The sequence below is a fragment of the Corvus brachyrhynchos genome, unplaced genomic scaffold, assembly GCF_000691975.1.
Source record: "Corvus brachyrhynchos isolate BGI_N302 unplaced genomic scaffold, ASM69197v1 scaffold595, whole genome shotgun sequence".
Taxonomy (NCBI): domain Eukaryota; kingdom Metazoa; phylum Chordata; class Aves; order Passeriformes; family Corvidae; genus Corvus; species Corvus brachyrhynchos.
In genome coordinates this window covers 1,288,131-1,314,756 of record NW_008238373.1, presented here as the reverse complement: position 1 = coordinate 1,314,756, position 26,626 = coordinate 1,288,131, and the positions used below count along the sequence as shown (strand labels likewise).

Sequence of the window (26,626 nt, the reverse complement as noted above, 5' to 3'; positions counted from 1 at the left end):
TAATGTATGTCTAAACTGTTAAAGTTTTCTTTAATGCCTTATGCATCTTTTCTGACCCATATTTTAGCTTTTTCCTCCTGTTTCTGGGACTTCTCTTGGAAATTCCAAGTTAGCTGAGATGATGAGGAGAAAAAGTAAATATTTTTAGGATAAGATTGTCCTAGGACTTTTTTTTCCCCCTAATACTAAAAGGCTGCTTCCCAAGCTCAGGCAGGTCTATTTAAGTCTTTTTTTCAATCCAATTGGAGTTCTGGGAGGACGGCTCAAAAATTTATTCTCCACCTATTATTCTCCAAATTCCCTCCAGTCATTACATCAGTGAGAGTTGCAGATATGTTGATGAATAGGTGCAGCTCTCTTTCAGGACCACAGAAATAATAGTTCTATATCTCTGTTATGTCTCTTTAATATTTCTGTGCTTCACAGGCAGCATCGGTGCAGTTAATTGCTATAGCATGTGAACAGTTCTAACCAGTTTAGGCTGGCAAGGATACTTGAATCAAATAACAGGTGGAGTCAGGCAGTAGAACCAATAAACAGTGTAATACAGATGACCCAAAATCCCATCCTGGGCCTTCCAGCAAGGTGCCACAATGACTTGTGACTGTATTCATTCCCACTATCTCTGTGCCTCAAAAATTGAAACACCTGCCCATATAAGTACACTTGGCACTCCCAGGCTGTATTATTAATTAGGACTCTGATATAGTTTCTCCCTGTGTGTTACTGCTATATTTTGTGGTTTGAATTATTGTTTAATTTGGTTATTTCCAATTTTCTTGTAGATAGCATCTTATTTTTGAACAGGAAACCAAACCATATACAGTCTTAGCAAATATACCATATAGCATGGAGAGATCCTTCCTAGAATTTGTAATTAATACTTCTTCACTGAAATGGAAAAAGCTACCTATGAAACAGAGTCTTGCTGAAACTCTTAGGGTTTGCTTTTAACTCTGCTTGGTGATGGTCTTCCCTGAGTTTCTGATATCAGGAAGCAGCAATCACGGGAGCAACCAGAAAAAACAAAGTCAAGATTTGAACACTGATGTAACTAGATAAGCATGATAGGTTCAGTTTAAGGACCCTTGTGCAATATCTAATAAACTCTCTAACATATTCCACAGAATAATGGTTTTGTCATCAAACCAATGAAAAACTGTCTGCTCTGTGTTTCTACGGTGACAATGTCAGATCACCTGGCTAAGGATACCATCTTAATGGGAGATGACAAGGGTTATGTTTATCTGCTTACTCTGACCAATGATGACTTCATAATGAAACAATCTAAAGCTGAAAAAGAATCACAATTTAGGTTCATGGACTCTGAATCTTTTAACATGTAAGTTGCATATGATAAAATATTAGCAGTCTTGTATTATGTTTTGTTTTTAATTTGGGTTTTGATTTCCCTAAATGGAGGATTCGCTTCTGTTTATAAATTAACCCCATCAAACCAAAGAAAATAATTTTTGAAACTGCAGTAAGTAGGATTCACTTGTTGCTGTGTGAAGGAAATGCCAGCATTTTTGGTAGAAGATTTTACAAGAGATCTTACAACAGAGAGGATGCAGAATAAAATTCAAGGAGAGAATTCACAGTTGCTGTTACCTGGTTTGACAAAGGAACAGCTTTATTGTGCCCAATTAGATGGAAGCATGATTGTGACTAGAAAAGTGCATGGTTCAACCCCGACTTTCTCTCTGCTTGCATTTAAGCTGGAAGAGTGGTTCTGTATCTGCCCTGGATATTAAATGTTAGCATTGGTTGTATATATAACCTCACTGAAAAAATCCCTGTCCACCTACGGACACATCACAGTAGTTGCTACTGTAGCCTAATAACTTCTCCATTGATATCCCTAGGCCTAAACGCAAGCTACATGATGACTGGGTTGTGAAGATTAAGTATATTTCTGCCCTAAAACGTTTTGCATCCTGCTCTACAGACAGTATTCATTCATTTGTTTTGGATGACATAAAGCGACTAGAGGACAACCTGTAAGTATCTGACATCTTCTAGAAAGCAATAGATCTTCTGCTTTATAATTCTGCTGGAGATCAGTGCCTTGTAAGATGTCATCTTGTCATAATGAATCTGCCTTTTCTATTAGCCTTGTTAATAAAAACAAAAATACATTTGTTTAAATGCTTGAATATTTTTGTGTGCTAGCTTTTGATGTAGGAGAGGACTGTCCATATATGTTCAGTACTCACAACCCTTAAAATATGTTATGTTGACAGTTTTGTCTCCTCCAGTTTCTCCTTAGCAAGTAAATCTTAGTTAGAAAATTGTTTTGTCGCATGCGTATCATATATCCATTCATTTAAAATCTATACCCAGAGAAAAATAAACTAAGTTTTATTTACAGTTTTAGTTTCACAAGTTTGAGTTATACAAGATTAAACCAAGAACACAATTTATTCTGAGGGCTGTGAAGTGGTTCTACTATGCAGCAGGAAAGAGGTTATGGCCTCCTTATTAGTGCCAAGTCCTTATTCATGTGGCTCATCAGTGCTATTAGTTGATTAAGCTGATTCCAAGCCTAATTATTCTGTGAATTCAGAAAAGTTTATAGCACAATTAAATAATACAAATTGAATTCGATGTAAGAAGGACCTATAAAGAACATATAAATAGAACTTTTCATTCAAATGTCTCAAAAAATTGTAAATATTATATCAGCTTCTCAATTCCTCTGTGAGGTAAATCCAGAGAAATTAATAGACTTTTAAGGCTAGTAGCTACAACTATTATAATCTGTTTTATTTCTTGTATAACACAGGCCATAAATATTCATGTAGTAATTCTTGAATCAATACAGTAACTTCAAGTTTTATGAGTATTGCATGTCTGTTGAGGATGGGGAAAGTGAACTATGAAACACTTACAGATTGTCCAAGGTCACATGCGTCAGCTGAGAAATCCTGTTTGTTTTTGTTGGGAGCTTTGGAGAAATAGGATTAGTTAGAAGAGAAAGAAAACTAAGTCTGCAGAGCCAAAAATCTAGTCAAAAGAGTAGATGCTACCATCAAATACTTCAATGAAGAACATAAACTGCAAATACCTTGGTAGTTCTTTTTCATTTCACACTGTCAATAGTGTCTCCAAATGCAATAAATACTTATCTCTAAGCAGTTTCACAAAACAGGTAGATGAATTTATGTTCAGACAACTGAAAAATTACACAGCTCTTAAAATGAAATTAATAGTCCTAAAAATATCTATAGGTCAAATCATTTTGAAATGTCCATTTAATAAGTAACTCTTATTTAAAAATATTATTTACTGGTTCTAACAAAAGAAATTTTCCCAATTAACTTCGCATCAAGGAATTGTTATTGTACTCAAAGAGGGATGCAGTGCATCTTCTCCCTTATGTGACTTGAGTTTCTTTGTCAATAATGGCTGGTGAACACCTATAATATTTTCTTGTAAAGTATTTAAAAAAGGGAGGTATGCATATGGTCACAGGGTGCTTCTGTTACAAGGCCATGGCTTGGACAGGACTTCACAGTGCCAGAATCCCTTATTTCCACTGATCTTGGAAAAGTATCAAGACTGTTCATTAAAGAGCTAATGAACAGTTATATAGAATTGTAAAAGGTGAAAAAACCTTACAAAATCTGTTAATCATACATTTAAATCAATTGTTATTTTACACCATCAAGAGAATCAAGACTTCTCTGTTAGAGCTCTGGAAAAAAAATCTTTTCTCCCTCTAAATAATAGGAAGCAAGCAGCCTTTTATTTACACCTGCCTAGAAATAACAAGCTCTTTCATTAATCTGCAAAGTTTCCAGAGTCTTTTGTTAGATTTACTGTCACCCCCATTTATGGTTTTCAATATTAGTGGCTACTCTAGTCCAGAATAGATGAACTAATACTTGTCTGAATTTCAAAGGAAAAAATTAAATGTATACTCATTTAGTTCTGTACAGCTTATTTACACTGGAAGTCGTTGTTTCATGGGAATGACAGGTGTATACCTTGCTATTGCTACATCCAAAAATCAATAAAATATTCACTCATTAGTAGAAATGGATAAAAATGGAGAGATAAGCAGAAGTTGCTCAAAGGATGGGTTTAGAAGGGACACTGAGTCAATCTGAATCTGTGTTAGTTGTTTGAATTCCCATGCTTTAGCAGTGAATGTAATAGAATAGCTGTTGAGTTTCACATACTTGTCTCATGTTGTTATACAACACAAAATAGATCATATAAAGAATAGTCATTATACAATACATTGTACAGAAGCAACAGAAAGGTAACTGCATGTAATGTAACATTGAGATCACAGTAGACCTCCATGTCTGAAACAGGCAATTGTAGTTGCTTTGGTACTTTTCCTCAGTGATTAACTGCTTTAAGCACACAGGCTTGTGTGCAGCTTACTTTGGCAACAGCTACCAGTTTGGGAGTCTGTTTGGAGTTTGCCTGTTAAAAGATTCAGGTGTATAAATTGGATATTTATTTCTTTAATGGAAAGTGCACCCTCTTTCTGTTTCATTGGTGCCAGTATCACTCCAAGTCTCTGTTACAAATCAATTCGCTTTTAACATGAGATTGTATACATTATGCAAACAGCTATTCTGTATACTACAGAAAAATAAGGCAGAATGACCGTAGACTGTATTTTTCTAATATTTCTTACATGATTGTTTTATTAACAATTGCAGACCTGTAAAGGAATTTTCTGTCTCTAAAGGAGTAAATGCCTTCACATACTGTGGAAAGGCAAAAGTCATTGTTACTGGAGGTAAGTATCGGGTTTTTTCCAAGACATACTCCTTCATCCATTTCTTCCCAGTTATCCAATAATTTTATGGGCCTGTCTGCTTCAGTGGTCATATTTTGTGTTGCAGAAATGTTGCTGGAGTATGGCAGCAATCTTGTTTATATATTGTGTCTGTTAAAAATTGCAATGTCGAACATAGGAATTCTTATGTCTATATTTAACAAGAACTAAAAAAAATGGCCAAGACTGCTGTCCAGCCTTGATAATATACATGGCAGTATAACTCAAAAAAAAAAAAAAAAAAAAAAAAAAAAAAAGACCTAGACATGGGAAATAATTCATGTTGAATTTTAACAGTTTCCCCAGAGGAAAATAGTGACAGATACCAAAATAAATATCAGACGGTTCTATTGATTTTCTAGACACAAGATTTAAGGGAAAAGCAATACAGCTGTAGAAGAGTTATTAGTGAACATTCTGAAGTTCAGCCTTGGAGCAGATACTGTTTACACTGATTACCTTGTCATAAAAAAGTAGTCTGGAGAAATGTACTGATGACATAAAGGAGGTCCTATAGAACGAAATGTGGGTAGAACTGGAGGATTTTGCTGTGGTAATAAAACCAGGGTGAGGTGTCTGAATGGGAAAGAAAGTCAATTACACAGGAACTAGTAAAAGTTTCTTTTACACACTGGAAATCTTCTTCTGGAAATAGAAGAAGAGAAAAATCTGGGTAAACTTTCTAAGAAAGTTATAATAGCTGTGGTAGGCCAGACCAAAGGTCTGCCTAAAGCGCTCCCCCCACTTTGTCAGTGACCAGCAGTAAACACTTGTGGCACAGAATAGGAATAGGACGACCATGCAGCAACACTTGCCCTAGGTACCTGTGCTGGTTCTATATTGCTGATATGAACCACATTTGAGAAAGATTAGTTGAGTATAGAAAAAGGGTGGGGGAAGTCTTACCATGGAGAGACTGTTCATAAAACAGAATCACAGAATATTCTGAGTTGGAAGGTACCTGTAAGGATCATCAAGTCCAACTCTTATGTGAATGGCCCATAAAGCGATTGAACTCACAACCTTGGTGTTTTTAGCAGCAGGCTCTAACAAACTGAGCTAAGCTCTAACTGCACCACTGTGCAAAGATTAAAAAAGTATAGTTTCTATAACGTAGAAAAGTGACAATTAACAAGGAATGCCACTGATGTCTATTAGAGCAAAAATTAGAGCAGTGATGTTCAGAAAGAGTCTTCTGTCCAGTGGCAGTTGCAGAAAAATATTCTCAGTTTGAAATGGAGCTTGGAATTTTGAAAAGGTTAGATTGCATACTTGTTTGTGATGGTTGCAGGATAGACTTAAAATGCAGGAGCTCCTATCCCATCTAAACAGATACCTAATCAGAATATTTTAGAAGCAGATGAGTTTTCTCAACATTGAATTCTAATTTGTTTTGACTTTCACTACACAAAAGTATTGAAAGTGTGGGCAACATGAAAAAAGTTTAATAATACTGTGTTTAAGGACTCTGTAATGATGATTTTGATGATTTTTGAAAAAGCGTAAGAAATTATACTTCTAACAGTCTTCCTGTCAATTCATAATATTTACATACCCTTGAGCTGGAATCCCGTCTTGCTTGTTCACCCAACAGCCATTGTCTAATTATTGAAAGACATCCTTCTGCCTCTCACCCTCATTCCCAAAGCTTAGCCCTGCTGCTCCCCTTGAAAAAGAAAGGAAATTATTCCTGAGCTGTATTACTAAGAGTCTCAGAACACAGTGGGAATGCATGTCCAAAGACAAAGACAGGGTGGGATCATCTCTTTAAGTTTCACTGTGGAGTTAGATCAGTCAGGGCCTACTATGAAGCTGAACCAAGAATTGGAATAATGCTGCAGGTCTTGAGAGTCCTGTCTGCTAAAGCCTTCAAAAGCTGAGCTTCAGAATTCTGTGCTCTCTTAATAGAATGCACTGCTCACAATGGCACAGCATGCTGCCAGGCTGGAGCGCACTATGTTTGCCTCTATATCTTAAAAGTCATCTCACTCTTAACTAACTGAAAAACACACGTTGATGATCCAGTTAATGACAGATGTAAGCTATTTAAAATGAACACAAGCTAGTTAATTAGGGAGCCTGCAATTTTATCTGTAATATACCCTAAAAATCAGAGACCATAACAGGTAAATAATTCAGGAATCATAATATATAGATTTCTTGGTGACATGTTCAAACATTTGTAAAAGCTATGTTTATTTGTCGCATTCAGCAATTAAAATAAAAGGAAAATCCAGCCTTTGATTGCAGGCTAGCTTCTAAAGTATTCAGCAAGGATATATCTGCTAAACGTTTTACTAAGCCTCAACTTAATGTTATTTAGCCAGGTGTTTATAGCACAAATGGAATGTTACATACTGTGATGAATTATTACTGTGATTATTAAAGAAGTCATGTTTTAACACTCTTCTTACTGAAAGACACATGCTCATGAGTTTTTCAGTACTGTGACGCAACCTAATTTTATCTTCTAGATATTTGATGTTTATAAAAATGAATAAGATAAAAACAAACCTGGTACTGAGTTTGCTTTTCATGCTTAAGGCTAGATTTCAACCAGTAAAATTATAAAAGCCTGATGGCAGCCTAAAATATGGAGCCCAGAGTAGTTTAAAATAACTTCTTTGTGTACCATTTTGCATTAATATTACATTGAATGGTGAAGTTACATGGTTTTCTTCTTATTCTGTATTCGTTTCAATTCCAGCTATGTCTTAATCATCACTTCAAGGGCATGACTGCAGTTAAAATCAAATTAGGTATGCATATAAAAGCAGGAGATGATCAGGTTTAAATGATACTTCAACTTCTAGCCCTATTAGTTCTTCAAATCTGGCTGTTGTTTTCCTGTGAGCAATGAAGCAGAAGAAAAACTATTCATGTTTTCTAAATCTAACAATAACAGATTAAGACTGATAAAAGGAACTACTCTCTGCTTGTTCAGTTTCCTTTGTGAATTCCTGGAACAAGTAAAGCACATTTTCAGGAATTCCCAGGAATCTTAGTGATAGAAATCACATACCAGAACTCCTCTAATATTAGCTCTCAGAAGCTAATGATGCAGTCTAAATTTAAGAAAAACATAAAAGACAGACAAGGAAGCACAAAGAAAAAATATTGAGACATTTGTCAGTATGATAAGCTAGTTTGCCAGATGTCTGACTGTTGTGAAGAGATTTTGCAGACATTATAAGGCAAGATTATTTAAAAGACAGATTTGAAGGAAAGACAAGTTCTTTTAAATTATAAGGAGTTTTCTGTGTGAGAGTAGCAGCATAGAAAGAAACCAGGAGGTATATTTTTCATTTATAGTCTATAGAGGATGCCAGGCTAAGCCTAGTATTTCTCCATTCAAAAATGTTATTGTTCTCAAGTGGGTTTCAACATCACTGAGGTGCAGACAGCTCAGCAGACTTGTAATACCGCACAAATTGCAAAACTGTGTCGTCAAGAGAGACAGTTTGACAAAGCATCACATGTTCAAAGAAGGTATTTGAGTCCGTAACATCTAACTAGAACAGAGCTGTGGCTGTAGAATCTGACTTCTAAAAAAACCCTAAACATCTGTTTTTATAATTATTTGTCATGGAAAGGACCCCCACACAACTGAATCTGTTTGGATTCAAATCACTGATTTCACAAAATCTTAAAAATTTGCTGTTGGATAGATCATCTTCTTCAGGCTTTTCTTGAATGTGCTTAATACGCACACTTTCTGTGTCAGGATTCTTAATCCTGGAGGCATATTTGGAGCATGGAGAGAACAAATGTTCCAGGAAATGTTCCAGTGTAGCAGTGAACGTTAGGGCCAATCTGGCATTAGTCCAGAAATAGAGAAGAGAATGCATCTACTACTATAAAAAAAAAATCTAATATAAATAATATCTACTATAATAAATAAAATCTACCATTATCTCCACGTCAGTAAAAGGAACTAAAATTAACCCACAATTCACATGAAAAGCAAACAGTATTTTTAATGTAGGGCAAGGTTTTCTTCCCTTTTTTTTAAAGGTTTTCTTCCCAAATGTCACTTGATCTTCCAGTTAATATCTGAAGTAAATGGCAAGTATTAATGATTCTACTCTTAAAAGACATTCTCTGTGCCAGAATTAAAGGGGGCTATCCTCCCCTTCGATCATCTGCCATTACTTCAGGAATATAAAGAACAGAGCAGTTAGGAAGACCAAGAAAGGTTCTGTTCCTCAAAAGTGCAGCAAACAGGCAGTCAAGTTGATCAGGTATTGTCAACAGCTTCTACCCAGTTTTCCATCATCTTAAGACATGTGACAGTTTCCATCTGGGGCTGGTAAGAGGTATGTTGTTGAAGCAATGTCTGTTCCCTCTGATGTTATAACCAGTCTCACTGGAGGCTTTTGTCTACTTTATTTCATGTCCTTCTCATGGGAGGCCTGCAAGCTGAGTTTTACTCCCATGGACTTGTTTCGCAGTATATACTGACCTGGTTACAAGGGTTCTGCTAACTTGCAGGTCCTGTCTGGGACAGCCTAACACAAAATCTGAGGAAGTGAGCAGGGACCCACCATGTTCCGGAGTTTCCCCATCCAAAAGGGCTTCATAAACCATTTGTGCAGTTATAACCCATTTAAGCTACTTCCTGCCATGCTTACAGCATATAAAGATTATCTAGAGTAGTTTTGCCTGAAAAAGAATCTCTTCCCCCTGAAGTTTCAAGCCAGTCATCTACTTACTCATGGCCCTCCTTTCCTGTGCAGAAGTTCTCCCTCCATTGTGCTGGTACAGCTGTTTGCATAGTTGAATTCTCAGTCACACTTGTGAAATGAGCTGGCATAAATCAAAATGGCTTTCTGTTGTAGTTATTTTAAGAGTAGATCATTCCTCCAGTGAGCCTCTCTCATTTAGAGAGAAGCCACATAAACAGTGGAATCAATTTAACTCAGAGAACAATATTGTTTAATGGAGGAAAAGGGAGATGGTGCTCCTAAACAAATCACATCTTGCTGCATTAAGAAGGAAAGGAATAGATTTCTGGAGAGATATGGAGAGACTGACTAATGGCAGTAGGTTGAACAAGCTTAAGGAAGATTATTAACATAATTGAGCTGAGCGCTTAACATAATTGAGCTGGTTCTCTTGGGGCATGTACTTCTTAGTCTGTGGGGTTTTTTGCTTTTTGCTCTTCATTTAAGCTGAGAGAAAACTAAAACTTGAGACAGAAGTCTAGACAAAATGTGGCTATTTCATTTATTGTGTGTCAAAATAGAGTGTTCCACCAGATGCATACAATTCGTACAATTGCAATATTTGCCAGGAATTGAAAGTTAAAATAATTTTTTAACATCTTTGTGTTTTGAAATATTTATGGAAGCTGTTAGCAAAATAGTACCGAAGATTCAGCTATAACACAATCAAAGATTATTCCTTAAATTGTAGGCAAATTTGAAGTTTGAACACAGAGATAAGAATGAAACACCTAATTCTCATTTACAAACTCAATCATCAGCAGTTACTATTTCCTATCTGCCGTCAGCTTTCATGCCCACTCCTTTCTGCATGTTCTTCCATAGAGGAGGTTATCCCTCTGTGTCCTGGCTAAATGGACACAAAAATTTTTTTACATTTTTCTAAATTACGTCTTTGAAGGAAACAAAAAAATATGAAGCCCAGTTGTATTTTTATTAAAGTGCTCTGCTCCTCTGGGACTAGTCCATGTAGTCCCATTCAGTGTCCCCACCATTCCTCTAGTAAAATAAAAAGGCTTTGAAAAGCTAATCAGTTATGCATTTTTAATATGTGTTTGGGGATTAGCAATGAAACATAAGCTGGAATCCGTCCCTTAGAATGAAAAATTCACATCCTTATATGGGAGTAGTCTACCTGAATGAAAGGACAGACTTATGAACACTAAGCTCTCAATTACAAAGCTTATTTGCAGTACAAGTGACTATTCAATCTTTCTAACTATATATATTTCATTTTTTTTTTCTTTCAGGTAATGACAGAATCCTTCGTTTGTGGAATCCTGCTGTTAATTTTAGTCCTACAGGGAAGCTATTAGGACACAGACACAGTGTTGTGGAAATTGTGACCAATGAGAAAGATCAACATGTCATCAGCCTTTCCTGTGCAAAGGTAAAACACTTTTCTGAACTTCAAGGAAACAGGGCTGCAAGAAGGATCCAGAGAAGTACAGGCCTGTCAGCCTGACCTCAGCGCCCCGCAAAGTTATAGAACAGATCATCTGGAGTGCAATCACACAGCACATACAGGACAGCCAAGGGATCAGGCCCAGCCAGCACAGGTTTAGGAAAGGCAGGTCCTGCCTGACTAACCTGGTGTCCTTTTATGACCAGGTGACCTGCCTGGTGGGTGAGGGGAAGCTGTGGATGTTGTCTACCTGGACTTCAACGAAGCCTTCGAGGCCATCCCCCATAGAACACACCTGGAAACTCTGTCAGCCCACACACAGCTTGCACAGGTGCACCTTCACTGGGTTAAGAACTGGTTGGATGACCAGGCCCAGGGAGTTGTAGTGAATGGTGCCACATCCAGCTGGCAGCCAATCTCTAGAGGTGACCCCCAGACCTGCTCAATATCCCTACTGATGCTCCAGATGAGGGGACTAAGTGCACCCTCAGTAAATTCACAGAAGACACCAAGCTGGGGGAGTGTCGATCTGCTGGAGGGTAGGAGGGCTCTGCAGAGGCATCTGGAGAGGCTGGATCGATGGGCTGAGGCCAACAGTGTGAGGTTCAATAAGACCAAGTGTCAGGTCCTGCACTTCGGCCACAACAACCCCAGGCAGCATTACAGGCTTGGGGGAGAGTGGCTGAAAGCTGCCCAGCAGGAAAGGACCTGGGGTTACTGGTCAACAGCAGCTGAACTTGAACTGGGAATGTGCCCATATGGCCAAGAAGGCCAGTGGCATCCTGGCCTGTATCAGCAATAGTGTGGCCAGCAGGACCAGGGCAGTGACTGTCCCCCTGTACCCAGCACTGGTGAGGCCACTCCTCAAATCCTGTGTTCATTGTTGGGCCTCTCACTTTAGGAAGGACATTGAGGTGTTGGAGCATGTCCAGGGAAGGACATGAGGCTGATGAAGGGCCTGGAGCACAAGTCCTACAAGGAGCGGCCTTGGGAGCTGGGGTTGTTCAGCCTAGAAAAAAGGAGACGGGGAGGAGCCATTATCACTCACTACAACAGCCTGAAAGGGAGTTGCAGCCAGGTGGGGATCATCCTCTTCTCCCAGGCAACTAGAAATAGGACAAGAGGAAATGGCCTTAGACTGTGCCAGAGGAGGTTTAGGTTTAATATCAGGAAGAATTTCTCCACAGAAAGGGTTGTTAAACATTGGAATGGGCTGCCCGGGGAGGTGGTGGAGTCACCATCGCTGGAAGTGTTAAGAAACAACTGGATGTGGCACTTAGTGCCGTGATCTGGTTGACAAGGTGGTGCTTGGTCAGAGGTTGGACTCGGTGATCTTGGAGGTCTTTCCAACCTAAATGATTCTGTGATTCTGTGAAATCAATGTTAGAAATTCAAGTAGGAATCTATTTTTGAGTAAGCACTTCTGATAGTAATTGGTTATCAGTTTGTTTAATTAAAAGGCAGGGGTTTAGTTTAACATTTCCAAATTGTTTTATGTTGAGAAGCAAGAATGGAACTATTTGACATACTATCTTCCCAAGTGTGATAAAAGAATGTGTACAATAGTAGATATTAACATTCTGATAATTTCTGTATTACTTTAGCAACTGTCAGAATTAAAACAGAACCTGTACTCAAATGCTTCATTCAGTAGTGATCACCTGCAAAAATTTCCTGCAGCTCTTTTACCTTTCTCTCTGCCTGCCTGCCTAAATCCATAGGTGGAGTTCTTCTGGTGTCTCTATGTATCTTGTTCAGCTATTGACCTCTTTCTAAGCTGTGTCTTTTACAAAGCTTACTGATCCAAAGCACTGCCCATGAACAGGAATACTAATAAAATCAGTAAAAACACTTCTTCTACCAAATATTGTAAGATTCTGCTGGAAATAGATGGGTTTACAAGAAGTTATTGGTGGAATCATGGTGTTGGTGATTTATATCATTATATCATTTGTCACTTTTCAGGAGAGAATAAAAACTTCTGTAAATATGTGTAAAAATAAAAGAGAAGCCCCTGAGGGAGTAGTTGTGAATGGCTATGGAACTATTTCAAGAGTGGTCCAGTGCAATATTTTCAATATTTAGCACTACTCAATATCTTCTAGCATCTACAATGATGGAGTAGAGAGGATAGATACTAAATCAACCAGTTACCCCAAACTGGTTAAAGCTGCAGGCATTGAGCAGAAGTATTAGAGTTCAGAATGGCCATTGAAATTGAAGGTATGATCTATGAAAAATAGCTCCTATAAATCAATAATTAGTCAACCGAGATATCCATTTATCTCAAAGTTTTCCAGATTTTTATTGGGTTATGTAGGAAATATTCCTGCCCATGCCACTCCTCTGCTCTAATTGCTTCCTACTGCTCATTGTGGTGACAGTAAATACCACATTTTCACTTCTTTAATCTTATTCTTAAAAAATCCCGCACATTTCTAAAAGTAATACTGGCTGAAAATAAATTATCAAAATTTCCCATCTTCACATAATCCTGGAGCCATAACCCTTCCCCCTTCCTCACTCCTATAAACCTATACCTGTCTGTTCTGTAGTAACTGTAACTTTGCTACAGGCATGCATTACTGTGGATTAAGGAGGGTTTTGACAGATAGCCTGCAAGCTATACATGTAGGAAAAACGCAGTAAGACATGACTTAAGGGGAATGAATGAACATTCATTACTGTGGATTAAGGAGGGTTTTGACAGATAACCTGCAAGCTATACATGTAGGAAAAATGCAGTAAGATGTAAGACATGACTTAAGGGGAATGAATGAACATAAAGATATTTATGGAAAAGCAACTGAGAATGAAGCCCCTGGGGCAGTAAATGTAGATCTCTTGAGGGCCCTTCTGGGCTTTTCTGTGATTCAATATGATGATTCATAAGAAAGCAAAATCTATTTTAAAAGTTTCCAACTATGTGGACATGTGATCTTAACTAAATATAGCTGAGTTGTGCCAATGACGTCAGTAAGACCACTTGTATCTGCAAATGAATATATGAAAGTATGTTTTAATTAAAAGCTATGCGTGTTTTAAATAGTGCAATGAGTTACAAGGCTGAAATTACACTTCTCAAAAAAAAAAAAGAAAAAACTCAAAAAAATAGACATAAATTCCTAGACTTTCAAATGTCAGATAAATCTTGTGGTCATAGTGAAAACTATATCAAAAAAGAAGGAATCCCTCACAGAGAAGTCTAAACACAGACTTTCAAATAAAGTGCTGATCACTCTGTACCTCAAATATGCAATCTATAGATGATACATAGTATACCAAATAGCACAAGGAGGTCAGCTATAACAGGATTGCTTCCAACCTACTTAAAGCACATTTGTGTTTGATAGTCAAGAAACAGGAATTAAACAGAGGTGTGCAACTTCTCAGGGAACTTTTAACTTTACTTTAAACATTTAATTTGTTTCCACCTAAAAAACAAAGACCAACTTGCTTTTCCATCTGCCTAGCATAAAAAAATCAAAATAGTTTTCTCTGTTTTGTTTCAATCTTTCAGTGACTGTGATATAGGAGGCCGCTGAAGCAAAATATGGACAGCCTATATATCTATACTGAAAATAAGTTAGAGACATATCAATGATCTCATAGAAGCATTGTATCCTAGCAAAGCAAAATCTCTTTATATAGATTTTACAATAAATACTTGACAGAATAGGAGAACTAGGGAAAAGCTTAGGAAAATTTAATTAATACTTTTTCAGAACCTTCCCAAAGTTAAATTTAACCTAAACCATATCAGCTATCCATGTTAAAATAGAAGCTTTTTTATTGTGCTATTTTCAACTAAAGTTGCAAAAAAGGTGAAAAGTAGGGACTTTTAATTTTTTTAAATTTAGATTTGCAATTGTTATCTTTGTTACATAATTGGTACATTTGAGGATTCAGACTGATTTTAAACTTTATGGCTATTTTTCTTGAACTATATTGAGAAGTTCCTTGTCATTGTAAAGATATTTTTATGCAATATCAAATGTGCTCACAAGAATGTCTCTGCAGCCTGTATGTAACTGATTTATTCTACAGAGTTCAAAAATAAGGGATCACATTGGCTTTTGGTTTCAGACTTGTGCTGCAGCAAAGCGTTGCAGTCTGAAGAAGTACTGGCAGAATTAAGGGCTCAAAACCTGCAGTGAATGGTTTTAAAGATGCCACAAATGTTACACATCTATTACCAGAGTACTGGGGGATGTATTTGATGGTGTTAGCCTTAGTTTCATACTACAGAACAGAAATGTACGTTGTAGTTTATACAAAAATGTAAAAATGAACAAATCCGAAACCGTGGTTTCACAGCACTAGTGAAAGAAGTTAGAAATCACAGGGGATTTATATTATAGTGGAAGAGCTAGCTTAGAAGATTATTAATTCTAACAGTCTGGACGTCGCAGAGCATGGAAAACAGAGTAGATCCCAGGAGAAGGGAAGGGAGGCAGGCATCAGTGTGTTAACTTTGTGAGGTAGATTCCAGACATACAGATTACTCAGCAGGCCTTGGCTCTGTGGAAGCCCAGCTCAGCAATAACAAAAAAATCTCTGTATTACCAACCTCTGTTCAGCACAAATCCAAAACACAGCCCCATACCAGCCACTGGGAAGAAAATTAACTCTACCCCAGTCAAAACTAGTACATTTCACTAGATCAGTTCTGGTTTTGTCAGCAGAAGAAACACCTGAACAGTGTTGTCTTCTTTTTGGAGCAGACTTCTTTATTTACTTGGTGGCATTTTTGGCGAATACAGATTTCTGGAAAGCATTGAAGAGAGCTCTGTGGTATTTAATCTAACTGAAAACAAGTTGTCCTGAGCCAGTAATAACAAAAAAAATTACAACTACAATTAAGAAACTGTTTTGGAATTTGAATTCAAACACTGGTTCTATTTAAGAAAATGAAGATTTCTTTAGCTATTACAGCACATAAGCATTTTGTTTTTCTCCAATATTATAAAGATTTCTTGATAGAACTAATTACTAGTAAATAGTTGTCAGGCAGCTATTAAAATTTTTCTAATTCTCCTATCACAAAAATTAAACTTAGTTTAATTGGGTTTATAACATAAGAATATCTACAGATTAGGCAGAGACATTAATTTGTATATAATTTCTGTATGACCTTTAGTCCTATGAATTAGTATTTCCATATTAGTGACATTGAGGTAGAGGGGAGGGCCAAGGCAGGAATTGTCATAATTCTGTGTTGCTGAACTTGCTCCAGAGTATAATATTCATGGAAATAAGTTTATTCCTGATCTTCCAGATTGTGAAGACCTTAGAGATAACAGTTTGCATAGGTGCAGTTACAGCTGTAGTCCACAGCTGTGTCTTTTTCTTCAGCAATTCAGTTAAGTGAATTTACAAGAAGATCTGAAATGGTGATGTGACCCATGTGTTCCTAATCATAGGAACATGCTCTGAATCTTGTGCTGAGATTTCCCACAAGCACAATCATATGTTAAACTATGTACCACAGACCAACAGGAACTGCATACATCACAACTACAATTACAGTGTGTCTGTCTTGACTTCCATTGGTTGAAAATATTTCCAAAAAGGAATTACTGTTAAATTTGTCTGAAGGTATTAACTCATCCCTTGTGTCATTGTACCAAAATACAGGCTCAGGTTTTCATAGAATACATGGTTGCTAAAGTGTCAGGACGTTATATCATAGATTAGGTTATTGGCATAAAAGTAAAAGCGTAAGTATATAACTGTAAATGCGAATCTGTATAACTCTTTGATTGGAATTATTCTGCAGAAGGCACTAAAGCAGTTTTCAGGAAACATTTTTTGCAAGATGACTGCCAAAGCCTATCTCTAGATTTATGATTGTAATATCATTGATACCTATCATTTGGGAACAGAAAATAAATAAAAAGAGGAATAAGTGATGTATTTCCTACAGTTAGAATTATTTTACACCTTTTCTCTACAAAGTAAAATAATATGGCTAATTCAAGCACTGAAGCAACATCTTTTTTATTGACAAGAAAGGCTGGTAGAATACATTAAGTCCTTTTAAAAAAGCCAGCTTTGGACTTGGAATTACAGCTAAGCAGCATCCTCAGATGCTTCAGGATACACTAGATAGACAATGAATTATGACGAGTTTCAAGCCAAGCAAGTCAAGGTTGTCCTGTATGAAGGTATTTGATCTGCCTGGTTATTAAATTACCACTAGTGCATATTTCTACAAATATCAGTACTCTAAGTTAATAGAAATTGCTATAGTTGTTCGTTTGCTTTTTTCCTGATGGGCCCAATAAACAGAAGAACGACTTTTACAGAATGTATGGTAATATGAGAACAGTCTGTGGGGTAAAGAAACAATGGAAAACTGTCTTGATGCTTCAGCACAGATAGAAGAATACTGCATAGGAAATCTCTGCTGTGGTTTTTTTTTCCTCTCGTTCATGTCACTCAGTCCTTCATTGCCCCTGTCTCTCTATAGTTTGCCCATTCTTCTTTTCGTCCTGCATCATGAAACACTTATTACTTAATTTTGTCATATTACAGAACTGATTGAATGCATTCAGGAAGCATCAAGGGGAAAAGAAAACCACTCATAGGCACAGGGGCTATTGAGCTTGTGGCAGGAAGCAGGCCTGAAAGATGATGTTACACTCTGTGGAAACAAGGAGGTTAAGGCTAATGGCAGAGACCAGACCAGCTCTTGTACTGAAAGGCTGTGGAGCAATGACAGCCACTCTCTCTCACTTAGTGCAGAGTGGGGATTCAGAACTTGAACAGTGGAGGCTACAACTTCATATCTTGCCTATTTGAGTTGTCAGTGGAAGTCAGAAAGCCAAAATGTACTTCACCAGTCGTTTCATTGATTTTACTAGAACATCTCCAGTGGTGGGTTTGGTTGAATTAGACCACCTAAGTGAGTCAGGAGAAGAAGATTTGAGCCTACAGGCTTCAATTCATAAAACCAGTTTTGTTTGATGATCAGTAGGGCTAATATAAGAAGCATATTCCCAGTCTTTAAACCACTGTACAGTATCATTTGTAAACACAAAACCCTTGTGTTAAACAAGTGAAATCATTGTTCTTCGTTTTTTTTTATTTTAAAAGTAATTTCATTTTTTGCTAGCTAAAGAGCAATGCTCACATTTACACATGGCAGGAGAGTCGTGCAATAAAATTTCTCATATCTCCATTCTGGGGCATGGGAGAGTTTCATTCCATTCACAATTTCTTTTAAATCTAATGCAGCCAACATGATGCAACCACATAAACATTTCCTTCCTAAAATTTGCCCATCCTAAGGTAATTCTGTTGTACATATGTTAGCTTTATTCTTACACAAACTAAGGGTAGATTTTTAGCATTTCAGAGAAGATAAAGGGAGGTAAGATATGTTATTAGTTCTGTCATTTTCTGACTTTTGTAAATTTACTCAACCCCTAATGTTATCAGTCTCCTGTCTTCTGTCTCCTGATCTGTTTAACATAGACTGGGCAATATCCCTGTGGGAAGTCATAAGTGTCATTTTCTGTCTGTAACTGAGCAGGTGATTGTATCAGTGCCTGTTAGTGTGGATGTTTGTCTAACCTGTTTTGAAAGCACGTGACATTATTATAAGGATATATTTGTAGTACAGTCATTTGTCTTCCTGAAAACTGAGAGCAACTCAGCTGGAAACACACTGCTTAACTTATGTCAAACCATGCTAATCATGGCTGTTACTGGAATGTACCATAGAGCAACAATATTAAATTTAATCTAGATAATTTGAAAAAGAGGCATTTGGGAAATCTGCTCCAGTCATCCTTCACAAAAATTATGTGGCCACATCTATATCAGCTACACTTTTGTATACAGCTTTGAAACCCAAAGTTCTCTTACTGCTGTGCTTTTATTCTCTTTGGTTTATTTGTTTCTCCCAGATATTAAGAATTTTATTCTCCTCTTATATTGCATAATCCTTCAATAACATTGAATATTCTTCAGACTTTTCATGTAAGATACCCAATTTTCTGTTATTTCCTGTCCTGTTTTCTAATATTCAAATTACTCTGTGCCTTAGGTAGTCTGCAAAAATAAAAGTCACTACAAAGTTAGCCTACAGAAGTCTCAAGGGATATCTCATCCATGTATGCAAATATTAGAAAGGAGGGTGTAAAGAAGATGGTACCAGGATCTTTTCAGTGGTTCCTGGTGACCAGAACAAAGGCAATGAAAACTGAAACACAGGAGCTTCTGTCTGAGCATGAGGAAACACTTCTTTACTGTGTGGGAGACCAAATACTGACGCAGGGTGCCCGGAGAAGTTGTGGAATTTCCATCCTTGGAGATATTTCAAGTCCATCTGGACATGGCCCTGCTCTGTGTGGCTTCACTTGAACCATGGTGTTAGACAAGGTGATCTCCAAAGGTCCCTTCCAACACAGCTGTTGTTCTTCCATGAAAAAGTAAAATTCCTTAGAAAACTTTGTCTAAGGTGAGAAAATCATTCTAAGATTGGTTGAAGATTGACAGGAGGAACCTTACCTGGTTTTTAACTTCTGATTCAGGTATCCATGGGCAGCCGCCTCTGTCCTACACCCCTAGCTTCCTGTTTCTGACCCCCACACCATCTAAATGTCCACTGAAGTGGTTCTCCAGAAGTGTTGAGTGTTATTTTGTCTTTGCAGCAAGGACCAGGTCTGTCTGTTGGCTGCACATCCTGCACACAGTATAGAGACAAGACATGCAAAGCATTTACACACTCTAAATAGCAGCACCCAGTATATATCCTTCAGGCTCATTACTATGTAATTAGATTCACTGTTGCATATGACAGTTTCATTTCTTTCCAGAATCCCTTCATGTTTGGGAAAAGTAAGTAATTTTATATACTGCCAGATTAATCATACTATCTGAGGAAGTGATTTGGAATGCTCATACTTTTGAACTTTGTCAAGTGGCTGTCTCAATAAGGCAGTAGTTATAGTACTGTCTGCTGCACCACATTGCATTAATATGATTAGAGCTAAATCCTATTTCCCTTAACTTCACAAGCAATCCCATTGACATCAATTTGTTCCTAAGTCTTCTTACTGTGACAGGGAGTTGTAGCACTTTGCAGGATCACCTTCAGGGATCACAAGACACATATAGGCACTCTCTGCAGATAACTTACTCTATTAAATAACACAGCAAGCAGAACTGCAGTTTGACATTCATGCCTAGTGATTTTTGTCTTTGAGGCCTCAGATGTTCTGTATGAATTTGTGAATTTTTTCACTCAGACCGTGGAGCCTTAAATGACCCTCTCAAACAGGTGAACAGAGTAGCAAACAGGAGCATATAAACTAAACACTTCAACAAAAAAATCTACTTTAATTGTTCCTTACTCTTCTTTGTCTATGCCTACAGTGAATACTGTGGCTAGCGCAACTTCTTTCTGCGCCAAGAGTGATTGGATTTTGGATTTTCCTGCATAAGTGTTTTTTCATAAGTCCTTTTAAAGACTTGCAGCATCACCATTCTGTAAAATTGAGGAAGGTTGACTTTTTCAAAAAACAAATATTCTTTAACTTTCAAAAAGTGTCAGCAGAATGTGAGAGTTTGGAAGAACTAAAAGAAAGTTACTGTTTCCTCTGAGAGTTATTGAGATATTTCCTGTAGAACAGTGTTTTAAAGTCACTTATTTTTAACTATCAGTAATTTGAAGGGATTATGTTTTGGTGGGGGAAGGGGCAAAACCTGAACTTCTTTAGTCTTTATCTGTCTCCGTTAATTACAGATAGAAAGGAGAACAGGATTTGCTTCTTCCAAAGTCAAAGCATGTTTCCACAGTAGCATCCTCATAAAAACCTGGCAAGAGATAAATGTTCCCAAGACCAAACTTTATTGTTTTTACTGAAAGCATGTAAAAAATTTATTTACCAATTTTTTCTGGCCCTATTTCCCATCGTTTCTCTATTTCCCTCTGCTCTTCACATTTTAGTTTTTAAGATGAACCTTTTGCCTTCTGTTTGTCTTCAAATGTATTAAGGAAAAAAGAAGAGAGGTGTGTTGCTGGTTTTACATGATCATAAAACATAGGCTTTAGAGCCAACGGAAGAGATTGTTCAGACTTTTTTCTGTGTTCTGAGTTTTAGAGCTTGAAGGTGGTGTTCAAGAGGAAAGTGTTTATGAATGCAAATATAGACATTTGAATTTTTCAAGGGATGTTAGAGGGCTCAGACGGGGTCTCAGTGGCAAGAACTCCCACTGAATTCTGGGGGGATTTGGTTCCCAATTTTTATCAGTGTCTGTAGAAATTCCATCTGTAACTATGTGATTTTGCCACTGGGTTGAAAAATGAATGACACAAGAAGAGCACCCCAGCACAGAAGGAACTGATCCAGATTGCAATCCTGGAGAGGATAACAGAGTCGTTTACTGGGGCTGTTGCCGCCAAGGTAGGAAAGAGATGGAATGTGCATTTCTTGCATGCCCCTGTGCCCTGATACCAACTGTGTGAAGAATGCTGGTCACAATGTGGGAACACAGGCAAGAATCCCTGCGCTGCTAACTCTTTAAAAAGTCTGTCTGTGGGTCAAGGCAAATTCTGCTAACAACTAAACCAAACCAAGTTTCTCATTAATGTAGGTTACCATAGTAAATATAATGTTGTTGGAAGTACAGCTCAGCTTTCCCTATAAGGTTGAAACAGTGGGTTGTTTCCAATAGAGCATGAAGCACCTTCTTTCCACATTCCTTCTCCTCCCTAATATATTTTGTTTGCTTGTATATGGTCTGTATTTTGTGATTTCAGAAGACACAGTCTAAAAGCACTTTGCTGTAAAGAATATGTTCTCAAAGGTTTTCAGGGATTCCTGGTATTTCTCAGGCTGCTGTGGGAAATTCTTCAATAAATAAGTAGGATAGTAAAGTTAGTATTAACAAAACACTCCTAAGGCCACTCCCCGTAGTCACTTCCTAATTTCTAAATCAGCATGCCTTTTGTTGCCTCTCTTCATGTATGGATTCATGCACAGTCTGTGTGCTGATGCAGATGAGCAGCACTGACATTTTATCTTGCGGCCACACTGGTGGTGCCATGTGTGGGAGTTACTCATGTGGAGCAGGAGTTTATGTAATCTCCCCATCCCTCCCCACGGGCTGGGAAGAGAAGGCAGCCATAAGGCAGGGGAGAGATTTATGAATGCTGTGATGTATCTAGGTTTTTGCTGTCACTTCAGGTGACTGCATTTTCTTAATGTGGTACTGGCCATAACGACTGAACAAGCAGCAAGAAATAGTGCAGGAAGCTCTTACTTATATTCAGCTGTGCTATAAAAACATCTTCTCTTTTTATTGCTTTGATATTACGTCAGACCCATGCCTCACTTGTTGACCAATTTAACTTGAATGGTCCATTAAACTATTAGAATTGTCTTTCTTCATTTTTGTTTTGTGTAATTTCACTAATACTTTAACAGATCTGGATGGAAAGGTTATTATATCTCTGTTCAGTGACTTATTATTTTCACCTGACTGTAGTATCTCCATAGATACCTACTTTTAATTGATTTTCAGCTCTTAGACCTGTTTTTACATGCTCTAATTGTGACTGTACCAGCACTGAGCTTGGAGATCCACCTGCGATATTGCCCTTTCTCAATTCTCACCATCGATTCTTCTTTCTGTTTTTGCTGGTCTACTGTTCAGCTGGATGAAGAGCTTCATAATTTTTTTTCCTGTTCAAATGGATTTCCTTTTTCAAGGCTTCTCAATGACTGTTTTGCTTTTTCTAGGCTTTAGAAATTGCATGTTTGAGTGAACTCTGAAATGTAATCAGAAGTCAATCAGAGGAATGTGATGGACATGATTCTTTTGACTCAGTACTGTCTCAGAGAAAAATTATTCTCAGTAAAAAGTTCTTTAGAGTCCTTTCTTTTTGAGTTTTCCTGAAAACAAACAAAATATTAAGGAGAAATTTTCTTCTACTTAAAATTCTGAAACACTCATGTATGAATTTCTCTCTGGTGGGTGCCAAAGGTGATTTGTTTAAACACTGATTGATGTATCTGTTCCTTTTCTTCCCTTCCTTTTCAGAATTCTGATGGATCCACTGTAACATCCTTTAAAATCAGGTTGTGACTTTTGTAAAGTCCCACAACACTCAGAGTATTTATGAGAGTACTGATGTTGTGCCAACATGTGTCTTTGTGTTAAAATCCCAATTAAAATGCAGCCATAGTAATAGCACAATTGAGTGAATACAAATAACTTGCACAAATGCCTGTATGCGACTCACCAGTTATGGCAGATGAATAAGATGTGATGACAAAATAACTTTTGAGAACATAGTAAAATTACCTTGCAGAGAAATACACCACACTACAGGCCATGGAATCTGAGAAATTAAATCATGATTTCTTGAAGTATTAAAAATAGTTTGCATGGGATAGCAGTAAGTTCAACACAGTTTTTGATCAGGCAAGATGAAAAGTGCTGCTAACATATAATTATTCTAGAGTTTAAAACAGGTGCTGTGCTTTCCATTGAACCTGAAAGAACCAATACATCTAAATACATCAAGTGCTCCTTACAAGATGGTACCCTGACTGTAATCAGTAGCATTTCCTAAAGGAGAGCACAAGAACTTTATGTGCATAAAAATAATACTTCTGCAATGTGTTCTGATCCTGATTTGGTCCAACATCTGCTGTCAGTCAAAGGTTTCAGGAATTTCTTTATCCAGTAGCCCCTGAAATTTATCTTTGTACTGTTGCACACCATTTCATAGTCCAGTTCAAATACAAGTTTTTAAACAAGTGGCATTTATCTGTATGTGGCAGAAAAGTATGTCACACAATGGAGACATCTTAAGGGGTAGAACCAGTTTTCATGAGATCTGGTTCTGCTGTGGACTTCTCAGGCCCACAAAATTCAGCCTTTCTGTGCATTTTATCCTTAGTAAAATAGGGATAAAGATACCTTTGATATTTATCTTGCTTATTTTGGGATGTACCATTCTTAACAATGTGATTTTCATTGGGGGCTATAATATTAATGTCATAGAAACAAAAAGGAGTTGGAAATCCAGTCAGGATACAATACTAGATTTTCTCCTCTCTCTCTCCCTCTAGGTTTTTAGAGTATGGGATATACAGACCCTTTCACCGCTGCAGGTCTTCTACGAAAATCAAGGGAGTCCTGAAGAGATGAATGCCTTTCCCATGGTATTTGACAATGATCATGGCATGCTTCTCATGGGTATGTTATTGCAGTTGGTGTGTGAGAGCATGCCCCTTTTCCTAGAATCCAATTTCCTTTATGATTACATGCAACTGAAATTGAGTACAGGAATGAGTTATATGAGAATACCCAGAATACCGGGAGACAAGGGTATTTGCATATTAAGACTGTTTTAAAGTGGGTTACAATATGGTGCTAATTTCTGTCTTGAAAATGGTATGAAAATATGCAGCATGGGAATTAACAGCAGGAACCAAAGGAAATGAGATAGGCTTCACTGAAGGCAAGGTGAGCCTCCCATAGCAAAATTAAGCTACCGATATTGTTATATAGACTTGTCATTTCTTGAAAGCTATTAAGCTATTGAACTCCCCCTAACTATTCCTCCAGCACCGCCTCCTGTTGGGAGATGAAACCAGCAGCATGCAATCTCTGTGGAGTCCTCACAAGTATATTCAAGCTCCTTATTTAACTCAGTAGCTTCAGGCAGCCCCACAATCTGAGGTGTCAATAGACACACTGTCCAACTGATTAGGAATAAAATATTGTGGGAACTTAACCTGGGGTTTCTGGGCTCTGTTTCCTGACTCTGTAGCAGGGAGCCTGCAACCTCTGAGGGACCAGAGCTTTGCAGTTGTCACTAAGGATGTTAGCCTTTTGTATCTAAGGCAGAGACTCTTGAAATCAGCAGGGTTTGTCTGCCCCAGAGATGTAGTCACAAAAAAAGACAGCTTTGAACTTGTTCTGGGGCTATAGAGGCCTGAGATGTACCAGGCAAATAAAGGAATTGTCTTTGGAGACAGCCTTTTCTGTCCTTGGATTAGGAACAAGGCACAAAGCTTGCAAAGCTTGTCAGATCTGAGAAGATGAATGTGAAACATTTTGTTTTCAGTGACTTGGTGGTTTCTACTGAATTTTTTAATCACTTAAGGATACAGATACTATCTTCATTTCAAATTTATGCTGGTGAGATTTTCAAGGCTTAGCAATGTAGGGAATTTGTACAGGTCGATCCTTGACAAAATGAGGTAACCTTGCCCTTATAAAAAATGGTTCTATAAGTGCCTAAATATTTGTGAAAGTCTGGTCCTAGACTCTGTTAATGATTCCATTAAAAGTCTAAGTGAATGCCTCCTGCCCCTGAAGAGGGCAAGAGACTAAGGCTATATGTGAGCTAATTAATTCTCATTGCTGTGTACCTGGCTTTACAGAGGAGATTTTCACTTAGTAATTCACTAACATTCATAAATCACAGCTCACCTTCATGCTTCATTTGAATATTGCCATAGCTTTCCTTCCGTGCCTGTTTACAAGCTGCTGGCCTCTGCACCTGGACTTATGCCAAGGATTAGGCAATATCCTCCTTTGCTCTGTACTCTCTGCTGCGCCTCTGCTGGCAGACTGGCAGGGATAGTGGAATTAACAATGGGAGACTGCATGTGCTCTCTGGCTTGAGAGCACTGTACAGACCTTGTCCTTTCTTTTGTCTTATCGTCCCCGTCTGCCTCTGTCTTTGCAACCCCTCTGATTCGAGAGCACTGAGAGGTGTTTGGAAAGCACCATTCAGACCTGCACTGCTGTATGAAGGAAGGTACTGGAAAGGCATGATCATTGCCTGCAGATAGAATTGCTTTATCTCTAATAAAGCAGAAACCAGAATTTATTTGAGTGATATATCTCCCAGTTAGAGTTTTATGTATTTGGGTTCATTCCATTTCATGCCAACCAACTCTGGGACTGGAGGATTTATGGTTCTACTCATTTGCAGTCAGGATGTCAATCCCATCAAAGGTGGGCAGGGGATTGTGTAAGACAGATAAACACTTAGCCATTGTTTGACTGGTGCTTTTTGGGGACTGTGTGTGAATGTTTTCTGCTTCAGAGAACAGGTATTCTCAAAAAACAGACAATATTCCCTATCCTCTTCAGAAGAACTCATATGAACCCTATGCTTTACATAAAATCTTTTAATTTCCAGGAAAAGTAATTATGCACAAAATGTATATATTCTCACTTCTCTCACCTTGTGCAGGTTCAGAAGTCATTGATATTTATCCCCTAGCTAGTGTGATACAAGATTCAAAAGAGTTGCCTCAGACACATGAGAAAAGCCTCAATGTTCTGCTTTACAACAGGGCTTTTCACCAGATTCTCAGCATTTGCACTCAGTCAATACTGAAGGTGAGTGTAAGTTGTCACCCTTCATACTGAAAAATAAAATTCTCAGCTTTTTTATTTGGAATAAGTTATCAGGAGATTTGATAAGTTATTAGAATTTATTATTCAAAGTGTTGGTTTTGTGGCTATTTTTGAGATCCAGAGAAGTGGTAGCCATGAACCCTATTTTGCTTCACAAGATCCAGCTTTTCTTTTTAACAGTGAGACAACAATCATAAGAGGTATTGAGAACCTGCAGTTTTCACCAACTGTTGGTACATTAGATGGCAAAATTTGTAGGGAGAGGTAGCATCTTTTATTGGGTCAGTTGGTGATATGTGG

The 26,626-nt window shown here is 37.7% G+C and overlaps 1 protein-coding gene across 11 annotated transcripts in view; it reads left to right on the top strand.

Annotated features, from left to right (window-relative positions):
- Positions 1-26,626, top strand: part of WDR64 (WD repeat domain 64) — a 71,777-nt gene that overhangs the window by 23,596 nt on the left and 21,555 nt on the right. For 10 of the 11 annotated variants that reach the window (XR_001862575.1, XM_017736367.1, XM_017736365.1 and 7 more), the window contains 7 exons: positions 1,128-1,342; positions 1,866-2,000; positions 4,680-4,759; positions 10,773-10,912; positions 21,256-21,342; positions 24,019-24,145; positions 26,160-26,308. Coding sequence is in view for 10 of the 11 variants with exons in the window: in XM_017736367.1 (XP_017591856.1) it covers positions 1,128-1,342; positions 1,866-2,000; positions 4,680-4,759; positions 10,773-10,912; positions 21,256-21,342; positions 24,019-24,145; positions 26,160-26,308 (933 nt within the window). In the remaining variant the exon portion in view is untranslated. The remainder of the gene's footprint in view (positions 1-1,127; positions 1,343-1,865; positions 2,001-4,679; positions 4,760-10,772; positions 10,913-21,255; positions 21,343-24,018; positions 24,146-26,159; positions 26,309-26,626) is intronic. The other variant, XM_017736368.1, reaches the window with a different exon arrangement.